Below are 17820 nucleotides of genomic sequence, written 5' to 3'. Positions count from 1 at the left end.
CAAGGAAAAGTTCTGGCAAGTTTTCTCATATACCAGAGTCCTAGACTGGACCCCACGCGGACTCAGGTGAGAAGGTAATAACCGGTAAGTGCGTGCTATTTAGACCAATCGACCACTCGATGCACATCTTCGACGTGTCCATCATCACATTATAACCATAAAATTGATGAAGTTTCACGATAAACCATCGAACACTGTGGAACTAGTTACGCTAATGAGATTCTGTGTCAGACGGAAGGAAGGACGGACAGAGGGACTGGACGGATGATATATATCAATGCACATCCTTGGTAGAGATGGGGGCTTACAAATTCTAAACTGCTGAACAGCTGTTCCTTTCTATGATACATTTAATTGCACCAGCTTTTAATTGACCTGGTTTATCTCGAGATTTAAAAAACAAACAGTAACTAAGCACATATCTGAAGAAAAATTAACATGATTTATCCCACACTCCAAACAGCAAATTAGCATTATGTTGTACCGTGTCGTGAGACAAATCAAAGTACATCTCCATAGTTCCAATCGAATTAAAACACATCGGTCATGCAATTCTGAAAATAAGACCCTAAATAGTGGTATAAATGTAATTGATAAATCCTATCTTTAAATCAATAACGTCATAAAATCCCCAAACACAAAACTGGTCTACGAAGCTGAAATGCCTTTAAAACTTTCGTGAGAAAATAAACGTAAAATGTAATTCCGTTCAACATTTGTCATAGTCATGATCTCACAATGACCTTAATTTTACCGCTGCATCCATTGATGTTCGATTAATTGAAACAGGTGTTAAATTTGCAGATGTTTGACACGTATCCTTTACGAAAGTCCCATAATTACACCGGTCTCTCTTTCTTGTGATGACATTATAGATGTACATCGGAGTCATTCCTCTGTTCGGAAGGTTGTATCTGAACTTCAACCTCCACATCATATGTATGTCTAATGTCACCATTTTCTAAGCTAACATTTTCATCAAATGTTTTCTGCCGCTTGAGTAAAGAACCGATGTCATCACGCGTAGCAGTGCCATTCGTCGAGTTTGATGAGGTGTATCTTTCTTCTTCTGGTATGTCCTGCAGGAATTGCTTCTTTTGACGTGTAGATGATACTGTTGGCTTTTTGTCTTCTTCAGTACCCTCTCGACTGCTGTTGTCGAACGACTGATCTGACATCAAACCTGACGAGGTGGACGAAGGAATGACAGAGTCTATCGAGAGATTGTTTACCATAAATTGTGGCATTTGACTTAGTAAGCGATCGATTTTGCTTGTGACTTTTTCCAGTTTAGACTTGACTACTTCTATTTCCTGCTGACGAACAGAAACATGATTCAGCATCTCAAAACGGAAGCTTGAGATATCCTGCTTGATTTCATCGAAATCTGAAATTAAGAAGATAATTAACAAAATTAACAAAAATGCATAAATATAGACGGCAATATAAGTCGACGCTGATCAAACAAATTGGAATTTGGGCGTAAAAGGGAGAAGAAGTACCTTGTAATTAATTTGAAGAAAAAAAAATATTACCCTTCCAATATTTTTGGAAAACAAATTGTTTATTTATTTATGACTAATTTTGGCTTATTTGCTCCTTAGTCATAAGTCGTTCAGATTATGGCAATTCAAATGCATACGTTACTAACATTATAAAGAAGTGCTTCTTTCGCTATGATTTTCTAATTTCTTTGTATTATTTAAAACTGTATGCGTTCGTAAATTTTGAAACAGATGAAGTAACGGTTGTAATGTCTAAAAACTTTAAAGGATACTTATGATGCATTTAAAATTGTGTTTGTCAATGTGTTTAATGAAAGTCTATCACGCCCTGATTTACACCAGGGGTGCCTATTATATTTAATTGGAATCATGCACAATAATGTTTTAATTCACAGAGGGAAGTTTGGTTTGAAAACCTCAAATATGTAAAATAAATTAACTGCGCTTTAAACACAGTGTGCTTGTAATTTCTTAGTTCTAGCCATACTTAAGAAAATGATTATGTAAGCTAAAGAATGTTCATGACTCTCTACTACAGCTAGTACAACTAGTACAGCCAGTATAGCTAGCACAGCCAGTCAGCACAGCCAGTACATCCAGTATAGCTAGCACAGCCAGTACATCTAGTATAGCTGGCACAACCAGTACATCAAGTATAGCTATCACTGCTAATACATCCAGCATAGCTATCACAGCCAGTACATCCAGTATAGCTAGCACAGCCAGTACATCCAGTAAAGCTAGCACAGCCAGAATAGCTAGTACAGCCAGTCAGCACAGTTAGCACAGCCAGTATAGCTAGCACAGCCAGTCAACGCAGCTAGCACAGCCAGAATAGCTGGCACAGCCAGAATAGCTAGCACAGCCAGTCAGCATAGCTACCACAGCCAGTATAGCTAGCACAGCCAGTCAGCACAGCTAGCACAGCCAGTATAGCTAGCAAAGCTAGCACAGCCAGTTAGCACAGCTAGCACAGCCAGTATAGCTAGCACAGCTAGGACGGACAGTACTCCTAACTAATGCACAACTAATCCAGCTAGCACATGCTGTATAGCTGCGTCGTAGAGTCTAGAATAATGCTTTACTCACTATTTATAATTCCTATATTTTACTAGCTGTTTACATAAAATTTATGTTAAAAAATATAAAAAAGTTTTAATCTAACATCCTGGAGAGCAGACTAGCACTTCTGACATTTCCAACGTTTAGTGTGTGAATTGAAAAAGCCATACTAGCATTGACCCATGTCATTTTTATTCATTTTAAGATCTACAGTATGTGAAGGAAACATTCCACGAATTGTAAAGCATAGAGTCATATCAACTCCACCATGTGCAATTTGTAGATTTTCAAATCATCTTTAAAGAATTTCTTCTTTGCTATCATTACTTGTATATACATTCAACAAATTTGTTCATGAAGAAACAGCTGCTTATACCATGGATTAACCAGTGCTAATCAATAGTTACAATTACTTAGTGTGGGTCAGTTTGTGTTATTGCCAAGGAAAGTACTTTAATGCCACGTCCTGGCACATTAACGTCCTGTTGCAGCAGATCACATCTTGACGTCATACCGTCAAATCTGGTGAGTGATACGTGTGTGGTACTTGGTCCAGTGTGCTTGTTATACGCTTTTGAAGCACAGGGTAAGAATGTAAACATCCCTAGCAAAATCATGTCTTGAAAAATTACATTGTATGGTTGACAATATCTTACACAGCAAGTCTGCTTATAAATGCCTGGTCATTCAAAATTTGCAGAAAATATTATTTTGTGGCACGTCGATGGGACACAAGTGGGCACTAGGATTAATTCAAATACATGTCTTACCGTCATTGGCGTCATTCTCACGTTGAATGTCAAATATATATCTTTTGATGATGCGCTTCATAACACGCTAAAAGAGATAGAAATAATTAACTACAAAATGATCTTATTTCAAATTGTCACATACGTTGAATTGTAAACTGGGTGTTGCTTTAGGAATTAGTTTCAACTATGTTGTACAATACTAGATAAAATTATATTTTTAAATTCATAATTTAATTAGTCATGTCCAATTCTCATCGGCTGGAAAAATGCATCTTATCTGCAATAACCAATTAACCATTAAAACTTTTTATTTTCAAAAACGAAGTTCTGAACTGATTTGATTTCGGTCATGGTATATAACAGAATTAATGTTTTAATATTTCGCCAATCTCCAAAACCGTAAATATTTGTGTGTCCTAATATTATTTATTAAAGTTTAGAAAAACACTGTTTAGCGTGTGCAGTTGTCATGAACATGTAAGATCCGCTCGACTCTTGATAAATAGACTCGACCATTTCACTACATTAAATCCCATTCACTGAGTCCTTTTATAGTTAATTGGGGTAAAGGATTGATTTTCTGATGTAAAGAAGAAATAGCTTGCTTGATACGTTGGTTTCTCTGAATAAAGGTTAGAATCAGAGTCACTCCGAACAAAGCCGTTCGATGTTTGCAGTTTTTCTTGGAAATGCTTGATTCCCCTGCTTGGCTTCTCCCGTTCATCCCAACTGTATTGTGCCTGGGGTGACACTGGACTGCTCGGTGTAACCTAATGGCACATAATCAAGCAATCTGATTATTTTACTGAACAATAATGATTTACAGGAATATAAAGCATGACATTGTTTTTCTTAAGTCTTCATAGCAATTTGTGGCTATATTCATGTGAACTCTGTTCCAACAAGTGCGTCCAGTACAAACGATGCATTTAATAAACTACATTAAACTACTTCTATTCAAAGGGTTTTGAAATGTTCTCATGTAGTCGATTTTTCGGATAAAAAATAGTACGCTGCATCGATTGATATAATTATGCAATTAAAAGTGATGAAGAATAATGGCACAGATATCAATTCAAGTATACCCTATTGAAATAAGTTTTTGTTCTTGTTTGGAAACAAAATGGAAGAAAACAAACTCAAATCGCGCCCTGCTCTGCAATTTTGCAACATATATTCCCCAATATCCTGGGTTTTTTAAAAAATTATTTACAGTAACTATTACATACCTGTCCCGTAGCCGGATACATTTCATAGTCTTTTCTTCTTCCAGGATGAGTTGCTATTTCTGGATCATGTTTCTTACAATGTTCACATATGCTCCTGAACATACAGTACACTGTTTTGGGAGTGGGTATCACATTAAATGGGATAGGCAACGTTGAATCATCTTTGATGTATTCCATATATAATTTACTGCGGGCGAACTTCCACTCCGTATCTGATTCTTCCTAATAATAATAATAATAATAATAACTAGATTTATATATGTCCAATGCAGTCGTAAGTCCAATACAAATTTGAAAAATGAATATAATCAGCTAAAATCGTATCCGATCATCAGCATACACATAAAAGTATATGATATAAACATTTTATTTGTTTTCGGGAAGAGGGTTTTTGCTAAATCGTGATAACAAAGTTTTATCAAAAAATAAAACTTCTTAAAACAAATGTGCCTGAGAAAACTACAATTGTAGCAATATCTTGTTAATCAACTCACGTCATTTACGTTTTACTCAAATTATATTTTCAAACTCCATTTATCAACTTCATGTACTATTTTGTTAACAGTGTTGAGATGGTTTTTGTCAAAAATAGTCCAACAAGAACTTTTAAATGGGAAACAAAATTATAAAAATTGTTAAAATACATGAAAATCTAAACAAGTATGGTAATACGTGTGTACATTTAAAGGCTCTAAGTTTGATAGTTATGTGATAGCAACTAAAAGGGGTTCAAGACGTGCTGATACACGGAGATACAGATGGAGAGCAGTAAAAGTAATAATAATAATAATAATAATAATAATTGTATAGCATCGTGACGAACGCAAGGAACTTGATAAATTAGATGTACATTTTATAAGAGTAACATAATCCAGACTAATTAATTTTGAGTAATAGTGAAAGAAGGTGTAGCAAATATACGTAAGCAACTGTAAATTGTAACACTAAAAGAAAAGAGGCCCAAGTGGGCTTGATATCGCTCACCGGATATTGACATAATTAAACACATTTCGCACTTATTGAAAGCAAAGAGGAAATATTAACTTGAAGCTTTACATTAAAAGGATATATTGTTTAGGTAACCAGTACTTTCCCCTGGGTCTCCCACGGCCTCTGGTGAGTAGAAGCTGATTTATTTCTTAGGAACTGTTCATAGCCAAACCTTACTTGGCAGTATCAGGGGAGTTAATATTTGCATTTTACTATAAATTACGCGAGTATGTCCTAATCCCCCGAACTGAGGTTCCATCACTGAAGTCATAACATGGAAACCACTGAGAACCTCACCCAACGGAGGTGCACTCAGTGGTCAAAGAATATTACCCATGACCAAAAGTGTGAGGATTGCAGGTTCGATTCACAGCATATGATCAATACGGATACTCATTGATATGTTATGATTTAGCTCACAATCAAACGCATGAGATCTCGATCATTCTCATGTTACTTAACAAGTCTGATCAAAATCTGATTACAAATATGGATTTCAGAGTGCCAACAATCTCCGCCATATCAAAAGCAAGATTACTTCTTTAATACATGTGGATATCTCTAATAAATGAACCCATCCAAGCTATTGATAAAAAAGCTTACCTATAAATCCGATCTAAATCTGTTGAAGAATAATGCCGCCAAAATATTCACAATCTTAGATAATCAGATACAAGATCATCTCAATAATATGTGTAGATATTGTTCATAATCGAACCATTCCGATAACTCGATGAGATATTGCTCATAATCGAACGAGTCCGGTAACTCGATACGATATTCCTCATAATCGAACCAATCCGATAACTCGCTGAGATATTGCTCATAAAGAAACTATTCCGATAACTCAGTATGATAGGCTCACATACCAGATCTCATAAAATTCTTATTAGAAATATGGCCGCTATATTGTTCACCTGTTAGATGCAAAAGCACATCATCGGTATACGTGGATGTTGCTAAAACTAAAAACAACTCCGAGATCTTAATGATATAAGCTTATATACTAGAACTGATCAGAAAAAGGCCTCTAGAGTGTTCACAAATAAGTGATGATGGACGGAATAAAGATCGACGACGAACGACGGATGATGGATAAACGGCAATACAATAAGCTTTCTTGGCGTTTTACCACGTGAGCTAAAAAGGAAATTTCCACTTTATTATCTGTTTCGTTTCTCAAAATAGTACTACGAAGCTCGAATATTTCAGTGTACCTGCCCCTGAAACATGGTACAAAAGTAAGTTTGTGTTCGTCAAGAATGCAAAATAAACGTCGTATAAATCTTAATATACTCAGAAATTTACTGGGGGTTGTGAGACTTTTTTTTCAGCTGCGTTTCCAATCTACAAAATGGGCATATTTCCCAAGTTTAGAAATTCAAAATTTTGGTGAGTTTTTAATAAATATACAGACAATCAAATACAGTCTTCTCAATTATTTTATGGTAAGTTTCACAACGCGAACATCATTAACCACAATGGGTAATAAATGACGCTCTGCTTCAGCGACTCTTTATGTAATCCCTAAATATATGTTTCACGGCATTACCTGTCTGAAAACTAATCACTCATTTCCATTCATGCAATGTCAAATTCATATGGCATAATTCAAAATACTACTCAATGAAACTAAAAGAGAAAGAGGCGTTTAGGTCAAGGCGGTTACAGCCTTTGGGTTTTAAACCAAACGATCATTTTGATATCCGAATATGTTGACGAAGTTATGCCATAGATCAGGAAGTTCTTCTACACCTTTTTCAATGGCATGACTAGTTGATGGTGAAGGAGTGTTAGCTCATATCCAAATTAATGGGTTGACGTCGGTCATTTGATTTGTCTTGGAACCACATGTGTCTTCAGTGGTAAATTCTGTCCAAAAGACGTTAGCTAGTCGTATGTCTGCATGTGCATTTTCAATTTCGCGAAACCCTGGCCCGACTTCAAAAAGTAGGAAAATATGTTGCTGAGATTTGAATATATATATATATATATATATATATATATATATATATATATATATATATATATATATATATATATATATATATATATATACTTCAAAACAAATTTTACAGGCATTTTGTATTGTGGATATTATCCATACGCCGATCATCTCTGAGGTCACGTATGTATGTTAAGATTAACAAAATAGTTCCAAACACTTGGCGCCATTCCTTCATTTATTTTTCTGACTTGCTTAGGTCATTATAATATATCTCTTGATTGTTATTTAAACTCTGTTTAATTCTTCGTAAACTGAATATGTTAAAATTTGTTTTGCATAACATAAAATTGACAATCCTTACTCAGGCACTTACGCTGTTCGTAGTTTGCACGTTGTTAAGCTCTTAAATTTCGGAGGTAAGTAAATTCTTCATATAGTCCTCAATCTCATTATGCCTAAACTGAAATGATTGGTTTTGAAAAACTCCGGAACTTGTGAGATTTGGTGGAGGTGTGTAGAGAATAAGGAGCTCCAAATGTAATGACTAGACTTCGCTTCTTTGAGCTGAGCTTTTTCAAACATTTTCTTTTTTATCACAAATAACTCGGTATAGCGTGTTTACATAAACGTAAACAGAGTTTTCATGCCAGATTTGAATCGAGTCAGTGCACTGCTTCAAAAGCTACATTTTGCTTAAAAATGGAAAGGGAAATGAGCCTGAACTATATTTAGAATAAGTGTCTTTTCTATTGATGTACATTCGGAACAAGACCGTATTTGAAATCAGATAATTTGCCGGATTTCTTTCGATTTTGAAGTTCAGAAATTTACCTGTATGATTTCAAACGATCGAGATTTACCTGTATGATTTCAAACGATCGAGACATCATGGCGATCAGCATATTGAGCAACACAATTACAGTGCATATGTTGTAGGCGCCAAATATCCAGTAGCCGACAGTTTCTGTAAAAATGTGATTGAAGTTATCTAGCTCCACGACGTTTGGATCCCCACGCCCAAAGAGGGACCAAAACACTGTCCTGAACGTTATTACTGGTCTGAGGAAAAGAGAAAGAAATATAAATATCTTGTAGATTTTATCAAGCAGAGACTGCATTCCGAAAAAAATATTGGGTTGTAACAATTACCTTGATAACATTTGAAGGTACGAGTATTAGCTCTAACCGAATACAAAAATTAATAACCGGATTAAACGAAAATTCCACCCCTCGTCCCACAGTACTAATAGTACTTAGTAAACTAATTAAATATACAAACAAATTTAAAATGTAAACTTTCTCACTCCCAGACTTTTATTCAAAACATGCTTTAAACGCGACTCGGAATACTGTAACGCATTGTAACGGCCTATACATGTACAGTAACCTGCTTTTCTAAGATATGATATTGAAGGGTAAGTCAGAAAGTACTCCAATTAACGCTGTAATTGGGGGGATTCTGTGTTGTACTCATTGTTTAAACCTCCATTGTGTATCTTATTGTGTACTTATGACTAATCTCAGCTCACTTGGTCCTTTCATTTTGTGGAAGCAGAGATTGTAAGAAGTAATACCCAAATGGCTTACTCGTTTCTGACAAAAAAAGGATCACACTGGCGAATCAAATAATTTAATGTGCAGATTATATTTCGTTACTATCATAGTGACGGTTGTGTTGTATCGGGACGTTTGGAACTGAACTTAGTCGCAAATAGCATATCCAATCATTTTCACCCGTGACTGCATGCTGACCAAATTCTTTGTCTATACAATTTGTTGAATCAGTTTAATCATTCCAGATAGTGGGATAACTCACATGGATTTAAATTAAAACTAGATTAACTAACGTCATATTTGCTTACGCTTTACACAAACATGTACACACACACACGCGCACCCACAAAGACAAAGAACCTTATTTTCTTCTTTTGACAAGTGTCTGGCCGTCTTTTGATCAAGGCATTTTAAGGCTAGCAATACTCAAGTTTAAAACAGCGTTTGAGTGTTCATGACAATCAGCCTGACTGGTGCTGAATACTGCATGAAATGACAACGAATTTGACAAGAGAAAAGTTGAACTGTATTCATGGAGCTAATGCATAAACAAGGGGAGAAGGACATAAGTTGCACCAGATTTTAGAAACTGGAAATTAGGACAGCTTACACTTTGTTGACGAAATGTTTCCAACTGCGGTTTTTAACGGTTACCGGTTCATTTCGTGTAATACGGATAACCGGTTAACGAATATAATAACCTTTCAAACCCTAGAAGAAAAAAAAAAACAGTCCAGAAGAAACAGGGAAACAAACAAACAAAGAGAAACGTGATAGAGAAATACGTTTATGCAAATATTGTGTATTCATATTGAGGACATAGTAATTTGCAATATTTACAGGATCCTTATTCGACAAGCATCTTTTTTTTTTTCTAATCGATAATATGTAAGAAATTATTAACTGAATATCCGGTAGATATTTAACGAGGAATATGATCATTTTAACTGACTTTAGACAATGTGATTATCATCCAATATCAAATATACATTAAAACTATATGAAATATTGCTAAACATCAGAAATTCAAAACTACGAGTTGGAAATAAACTCAAGAGGCCCAAGTGGAATTGATATAAGTCACGAGTACTTATTTGCGTAAAAGGGAAATGCAGTAACACGCCATATGATCTGAGTATAAAGACACCTACATCATGATATTTCGTAGAAATTATTGTTTTCCGAATTGTTGTTTAATCGTGTTGCTATTTCGAGAGACTTTAGGATGGCCTTGATAGTCTATATACATCTTTTGTATAATCGTGAAAGTGTTCATGCAGTGACACTACCTGTCGCATTTTGGTCTGAAATAGGAATGCAGTTTTCGACAAGAACTACATTTTATGATATTGATATCTGGTAGAATATGCCCTTAAAAATAATCTTACTGAGTCTGATAAACAATTGACTTGGTCGCAATAGCCAGATTGCTACTCCATTGCAAGGACATATCGTAATGTTTTATAACATATACGCGCCTTCCGAGTCTGAGTCTGATCTACTCAATGCTAAGAACCCTCGTCCTACCAAAACTGATTCGTATTGCCCCAGCAGTTTTGAGAAGTAGAAAATAACATTGTTGAGGCACTACAGATGACGCACGTCAAATGCACGACCGTGTTCTAACCTTGCTTGGCCTTACGGTCTGATGAGCTAAATCAAAAGCATACTTAAATGGCGATACAATAGGAACAAATTAAATCCTATCACATGAGAACGTCATTGTCTACATTGTATGCCACTATACCGGAGACATAAGAGCAAATGACTTACATTCCAAAATTGCTTTCGGCCTTGGTCGTAACGTTCGTTTCCAGAAATTCAACATCCTTCCGAACCTGCTGCGGGTAATACCAATAAAGATTGTGTAGCCCGACCATGAAAGCGACGAATACCACCATGAAGATAACCGCAAACTTTAATATGTCCTATGAAAGAAAGAAAGATACCAATTCTAAGGAAGTATATTGCACCATAAAAGTTATAAAATCAAACACGGTATCTCTACCAATGAAGAAAGACTTTGAAACTGATGAAAATCGAAGTTGATAACCCCTTGATCCTGAGCCAAACAATTCATTTGTTACCACAAAGTTTATACCAATTGGCCACACACCTAAACCTTGCTGCCTTTTTTCCCAGTTTTAGTCGATTTTTGAAACCTTTTGCTACAGCAATTATTTATGCGTTCGTCATTCAGGGCAACGGACATGGCCCTTAGAACATGACAATTCTTCGAAAACATGTTCCAAAACGTACATAGTCAAGGAAACAAGGATGCATTTTGTACAAATATTTCTGACTCAATAAAAGCAATCAACGATAGAGATATTCTCTGACTAAAAACTGTTTCGGACTGCGAAATTCAATATTGGTCTCGTCCTTCTTTAAATGACTTCATTGAATGAAGACAATTCTGACACTTGGTTTTTACAAATACCAATTAAATGAAGACAATTCTGACACTTGGTTTTTACAAATACCAATTAAATGAAGACAATTCTGACACTTGGTTTTTACTAATACTAATTATTATCAGTTATATAATCAATGACTCTCATTTATCGATGAAAGCTGCAAAACGTTAACATTTAGAGTAGACGGCGATAGTAGCAGTTCGAAGTAGTAAATCCCAAACCAACGTAAAGTGTCTGGGAACTTTGTTTAGGTAACTGATAGACAGTTAAGTTTGTTTTAAAGACAGCAAAACGTAGTGAGATTGATTTTATGGACACAATTTAATATTTAAGGAAAACCATTTTGAATGTAATTTCTTCAGTATATTCTTGAAATAATTTCACACATCACAAAATTGTAATAAAAATTTCCGAAATTAATTTAAAAAACTACGAAACGTGAAGAAGAAAAAATTGTGTAAACCGTATAAAACAAATTCTTCGACCTTTAGGGTTTAAAATGTCAAAAAATGAGGTCATCCTATTTTATATTTGTTATAGAATCTACTCCACAAGAATACATTTTGTTAACTTTCTTACAGTTAGCATCCTGGCGAGAGAGATCTGTAGCGGTCCAAAGAGCTCGTTGGCGGGTAGAATGTAAGAAAGGCGTGTAAAACTAATGATGTTCGCCAAAGCGAAGAGACCCTCAGCAACATTGTGGGGATCCAGAGATTCCCAGTAAAACCGATCTGTAGAATATATATTGTCCCATCATACATGAATTCTGTTATTTATGAATGTTTATAGAAACTCAATAAAACTTTATTGTTCTCCTTTTCCGCCATAATCAGATGGAGAAAGATAATGTTTGTTAATTTCTCTGATGTTCAAATTGTTCATTTTATCATGAAACAAAAAACATAGTTAATAAACATGTTTTAATAAATCGGTAAATACTGTCAATTTATTTTTACAAAAAAAAGACTAGAATCATGGTAAGAACAATCTGATGGGGTCATTATTTTTATAAAATAAATCAGAGAAGTAAATACCCAATACATCAAACGAAAAAGAGCCTTAGGCTAAGGAACACATATACAACATAAACATTCATGTCGTCTACCTCTGACCTATTTCAACTTTTAAAATATCGTTTTTATTCTCAATTGTAATGACAAAACTATTCATGAATTTCAAACATGGTTCTAAAAAAATAAAATTCGATTAAAATTTGTTCAAGGTTTTCGGAAAAGCTCGCAACTAATTATATCACGACAACAAATCTTATAAATTACAGTTTTTAATTTACCTGCAATCAGCCAGTAGAATTTTTCTTCAGCTTCTGGGGCTGAATTGTTCAGTAATTCCCAGTGTGCATTGCTTTCGAAATATGATATAGCCTCCTTAACCTGCAAAAGAAAACGTCTCCTGACGACATTATTCTCACTCAGAGGCCGTTATTCTCACTCAAGAGGCCATTATTCTCACTCACGAGGGCATTATTCTCACTCATGAGGCAATTATTCTCACTTAGAGGCCGTTATTCTCACTCAAGAGGCAATTATTCTGACTCAAGAGGCCATTGTCCTCACTTATGAGGCAATTATTCTCACTCAGAGGCCATTATTTCCACTAAAGAGGCAATTATTCTGACTCAAGAGGCCATTATTCTCACTCAAGAGGCCATTATCCTCACTCATGAGGCAATTATTCTCACTCAGAGGCCGTTATTCCCACTAAAGAGGCAATTATTCTGACTCAAGAGGCCATTATTCTCACTCACGAGGGCATTATTCTCACTCATGAGGCAATTATTCTCACTCAGAGGCCGTTATTTTCACTCAAGAGGCAATTATTCTGACTCAAGAGGCCATTATTCTCACTCACGAGGGCATTATTCTCACTCATGAGGCAATTATTCTCACTTAGAGGCCGTTATTCTCACTCAAGAGGCAATTATTCTGACTCAAGAGGCCATTGTCCTCACTTATGAGGCAATTATTCTCACTCAGAGGCCATTATTTCCACTAAAGAGGCAATTATTCTGACTCAAGAGGCCATTATTCTCACTCAAGAGGCCATTATCCTCACTCATGAGGCAATTATTCTCACTCAGAGGCCGTTATTCCCACTAAAGAGGCAATTTTTCTGACTCAAGAGGCCATTATTCTCACTCACGAGGGCATTATTCTCACTCATGAGGCAATTATTCTCACTCAGAGGCCGTTATTCTCACTAAAGAGGCAATTGTTCTGACTCAAGAGGCAATTATTCTGACTCAAGAGGCCAATATTCTCACTCACGAGGGCATTATTCTCACTCATGAGGCAATTATTCTCACTCAGAGGCCGTTATTCTCACTAAAGAGGCAATTGTTCTGACTCAAGAGGCAATTGTTCTGACTCAAGAGGCCATTATTCTCACTCACGAGGGCATTATTCTCACTCATGAGGCAATTATTCTCACTCAGAGGCCGTTATTCTCACTAAAGAGGCAATTGTTCTGACTCAAGAGGCCATTGTCCTCACTTATGAGGCAATTATTCTCACTCAGAGGCCATTATTTCCACTAAAGAGGCAATTATTCTGACTCAAGAGGCCATTATTCTCACTCAAGAGGCCATTATCCTCACTCATGAGGCAATTATTCTCACTCAGAGGCCGTTATTCCCACTAAAGAGGCAATTGTTCTGACTCAAGAGGCAATTGTTCTGACTCAAGAGGCCATTATTCTCACTCACGAGGGCATTATTCTCACTCATGAGGCAATTATTCTCACTCAGAGGCCGTTATTCTCACTAAAGAGGCAATTGTTCTGACTCAAGAGGCCATTATTCTCACTCACGAGGGCATTATTCTCACTCATGAGGCAATTATTCTCACTCAGAGGCCGTTATTCTCACTAAAGAGGCAATTGTTCTGACTCAAGAGGCCATTATTCTCACTCACGAGGGCATTATTCTCACTCATGAGGCAATTATTCTCACTCAGAGGCCGTTATTCTCACTAAAGAGGCAATTGTTCTGACTCAAGAGGCAATTGTTCTGACTCAAGAGGCCATTATTCTCACTCACGAGGGCATTATTCTCACTCATGAGGCAATTACTCTCACTCAGAGGCCGTTATTCTCACTCAAGAGGCAATTATTCTGACTCATGAGGCCATTATACTCACTTACGAGGCCATTATTCTCACTCACGAAGGCATTATTTTCACTCAAGAGGCCATTATCCTCACTCACGAGGATATCATTCTCACTCAGATGTCATTATTCACACTCACGAGGCCAATTTTCTCACTTCTGAGGCCATTAGTATCACAAATGGGGCATTTATTCTCACTCACGTGGCATTTATTCTCACTCACGTGGCCATTATTCTCACTCAAGAAACCATTATCCTCACTCACAAGGCAAATATTCTCACTCAGATGCCATTATTCTCACTCAGACGCCATTATTCACACTCACGAGGCCATTTTTCTCACTTCTGAGGCCATTAGTATCACAAATGGGGCATTTATTCTCACTCACGTGGCATTTATTCTCACTCACGTGGCCATTATTCTCACTCACGAAGCCATTATCCTCACTCACAAGGCAAATATTCTCACTCAGATGCCATTATTCTCACTCAGACGCCATTATTCACACTCAGGGGGACATTATTCTCACTCACGAAGCCATTATTCTCTCTCATGAGGCCATTAATTTCAGTCAAGAGGGCATTATTTTCACTAAGAAGCCATTAGTATCACTCACGAGACCTTTATTCTTACTCAGAGGCCATTATTCTCACTCACGAACCCATTATTTTCACTCAGAGACCATTATTCTCACTCTCAAGGCCATTATTCTCACTCAAGCGGCCATTATTCTTTCTTAGAGGCCATTATTCTTTCTTGGAGGCCATTATTCTCACTCAAGCGGCCAGTATTCTCACTCACGCGGCTATAATTCTTACTCAGGCCATTGTTGTCTCCCACGAACGCATTATTATCACTCGTGAGGCCATTGTTTTCACTCAGAGGTCATTATTGTTTTTCACGAAGACATTATTCTCACTCATGAGGCCATTATTATCACTCACGAGGCCATTAGTCTCATTCAGAGGCCATTGTTGTCTCTCAAGAAGACATTATTCTCACTCACAAGGGCAGAATTCTCATTTACAAAGGATGGATGACTAAGAAGAATTCTCAGTATGTTTTCGGAACTTATGAATGCGTGGATGAAAACAAAGTCAAAGATGTGTTTTGTTACAATACAATAGAAAAAAGGACAATTTATTTTATTAATTATTGCAATGCTTTAGTTCCTCCTATATTTCATGAAGGAATGCAATTAAAATGTACTTTTATGCTGCTATATGTTAAGGGACATAAATACAGGTTTGATCACTAATACAAATCCAAAATAAAAACATGTAACTCTTACATACAACGATTGTTTTGCTTATTTAAGACGCTCAAAACTTGAGAATATCTTTATGTTTAAGATGTCTAAACTCAAAAATAGATGTGCAATCGAAACATTAAAGCTACCCATTGTGATCCCTCGCCTCGATCAATTTCGTTTATACGAATTTCTATATATATAATGACCTAGGAAGTGACATGATATGCAACCATTCATCACAAGTTGTTCTCTCCACAGAAGAATGGAGTTACAATAGTGAAGTAACTAAATTATAAAGTGTTCCGTCTCTGCTAGAAGGATGTCATATGCATCACCGCCACCACCCCACCATCGTGAATCAATATTCAGTATAGGAATACCTTGAAAGCACTGACGTAACGCAGAGTGAATGATGTAATATATAGGGTAAGGACTGTAAAATCTAGGTAATTGTACAAGGCGTCAAAATAGTTGTACAATCCATCGCCGTAGATCTGCTTTATCTCTTGCCACAACATTCCTGGAATATAACGAAAAACATGAAAAAAGTTAATCAGAATGTGAATCAGGCCTACCTGTAATCAGTCTATGAATCAGGCCTCTCTATAATCAGTCTATGAATCAGGCCTATCTGTAATACGTTTATGATTCAGGCCTATCCGTAATCAGTCTGTGAATCAGGCCTATCCGCAATCAGTCTATGAATCAGGCCTACCTGTAATCACTCTGTGAATCAAGCCTATCCGTAATAAGTTTATGATTCAGGTCTATCTGTAATCAGTCTGTGAATTAGGCCTAGCCGTAATCAATTTGTGAATCAGGCCTATCCGTAATCAATCTGTGAATCAGGCTTATCCGTAATCAGACTATGAATCAGGCCTATCTGTAATCACTCTGTGAATCAAGCCTATCTGTAATAAGTTTATGATTCAGGTCTATCTGTAATCAATCTGTGAATCAGGCCTATTCGTAATCAATCTGTGAATCAGGCCTATTCGTAATCAATCTGTGAATCAGGCCTATCCATAATCAGTCTATGAATCAGGCCTACCTGAAATCACTCTGTGAATCGGGCCTAGCTGTAATCACTCTGTGAATCAGGCCTATCCGTAATAAGTTTATGATTTAGGTCTATCTGTAATCAATCTGTGAATTAGGTCTGTCCGTAATCAGTCTGCGAATCAGGCCTATCCTTAATCACTCTGTGAAAAGGGCCTATCCTTAATCACTCTTTGAATCGGGCCTAGCTGTAATCACTCTGTGAATCAAGCCTATCTGTAATCAGTCTTCGAATCAGGCCTATCCTTAATCACTCTGTGAATCAGGCCTATCTGTAATAAGTTTATGATTCAGGTCTATCTGTAATCGGTCTGTGAATCAGGCCTATCCGTAATCAGTCTATAAATCAGGCCTACCCATAATCACTCTGCGAATCGGGCCTATCTGTAATATGTTTATGATTCAGGTCTATCTGTAATCAGTCTGTGAATAAGGCCTATTAAGTAATCAGTCTACGAATCAGTTCTGTCTGTAATCAGTTTATGATTCAGGTCAATCTGTAATCAGTCTGTGAATCAGGTCTATCCGTAATCAGTCTATGAATCAGGCCTACCCATAATCACTCTGCGAATCGGGCCTATCTGTAATAAGTTTATGATTCAGGTCTATCGGTAATCAGTCTGTGAATCAGGTCTATCCTTAATCACTCTGTGAATCAGGCCTATCTGTAATAAGTTTATAAATCAGGTCTATCTGTAATCGGTCTGTGAATCAGGCCTATCCGTAATCAGTCTATGAATCAGGCCTATCCGTAATCACTCTGTGAATCAGGCCTATCTGTAATAAGTTCATGATTCAGGTCTATCTGTAATCAGCCTGTGAATCAGGCCTATACTTAATCACTCTGTGAATCAGGCCTATCTGTAATAAGTTTATGAATCAGGCCTATCTGTAATCAGTCTGTAAATCACGTCTATCTGTAATAAG

At 36.5% G+C, this 17820-nt stretch overlaps 1 protein-coding gene across 1 annotated transcript in view; it reads right to left on the bottom strand.

Moving 5' to 3' along the window:
* Positions 1 to 332: 332 nt before the first annotated feature.
* Positions 333 to 17820, bottom strand: part of LOC149782895 (short transient receptor potential channel 7-like) — a 129157-nt gene continuing 111669 nt past the window's right edge. The window contains exons 8-16 of the mRNA XM_089934443.1: positions 16215 to 16354; positions 12749 to 12848; positions 12037 to 12188; positions 10814 to 10968; positions 8347 to 8545; positions 4549 to 4770; positions 3925 to 4089; positions 3338 to 3404; positions 333 to 1387 (exon numbers count right to left, since the gene is read on the bottom strand). Coding sequence (XP_089790569.1) covers positions 870 to 1387; positions 3338 to 3404; positions 3925 to 4089; positions 4549 to 4770; positions 8347 to 8545; positions 10814 to 10968; positions 12037 to 12188; positions 12749 to 12848; positions 16215 to 16354 — 1718 coding nt within the window. The 3' untranslated portion in view covers positions 333 to 869. The remainder of the gene's footprint in view (positions 1388 to 3337; positions 3405 to 3924; positions 4090 to 4548; positions 4771 to 8346; positions 8546 to 10813; positions 10969 to 12036; positions 12189 to 12748; positions 12849 to 16214; positions 16355 to 17820) is intronic.

Source organism: Sinohyriopsis cumingii, chromosome 15, assembly GCF_028554795.1.
Source record: "Sinohyriopsis cumingii isolate HCF-2022 chromosome 15, ASM2855479v2, whole genome shotgun sequence".
Classification (NCBI taxonomy): Eukaryota; Metazoa; Mollusca; class Bivalvia; order Unionida; family Unionidae; genus Sinohyriopsis; species Sinohyriopsis cumingii.
The sequence above is the reverse complement of the archived record's forward strand: the minus strand, read 5'-3'. Positions and strand labels throughout refer to the sequence as shown.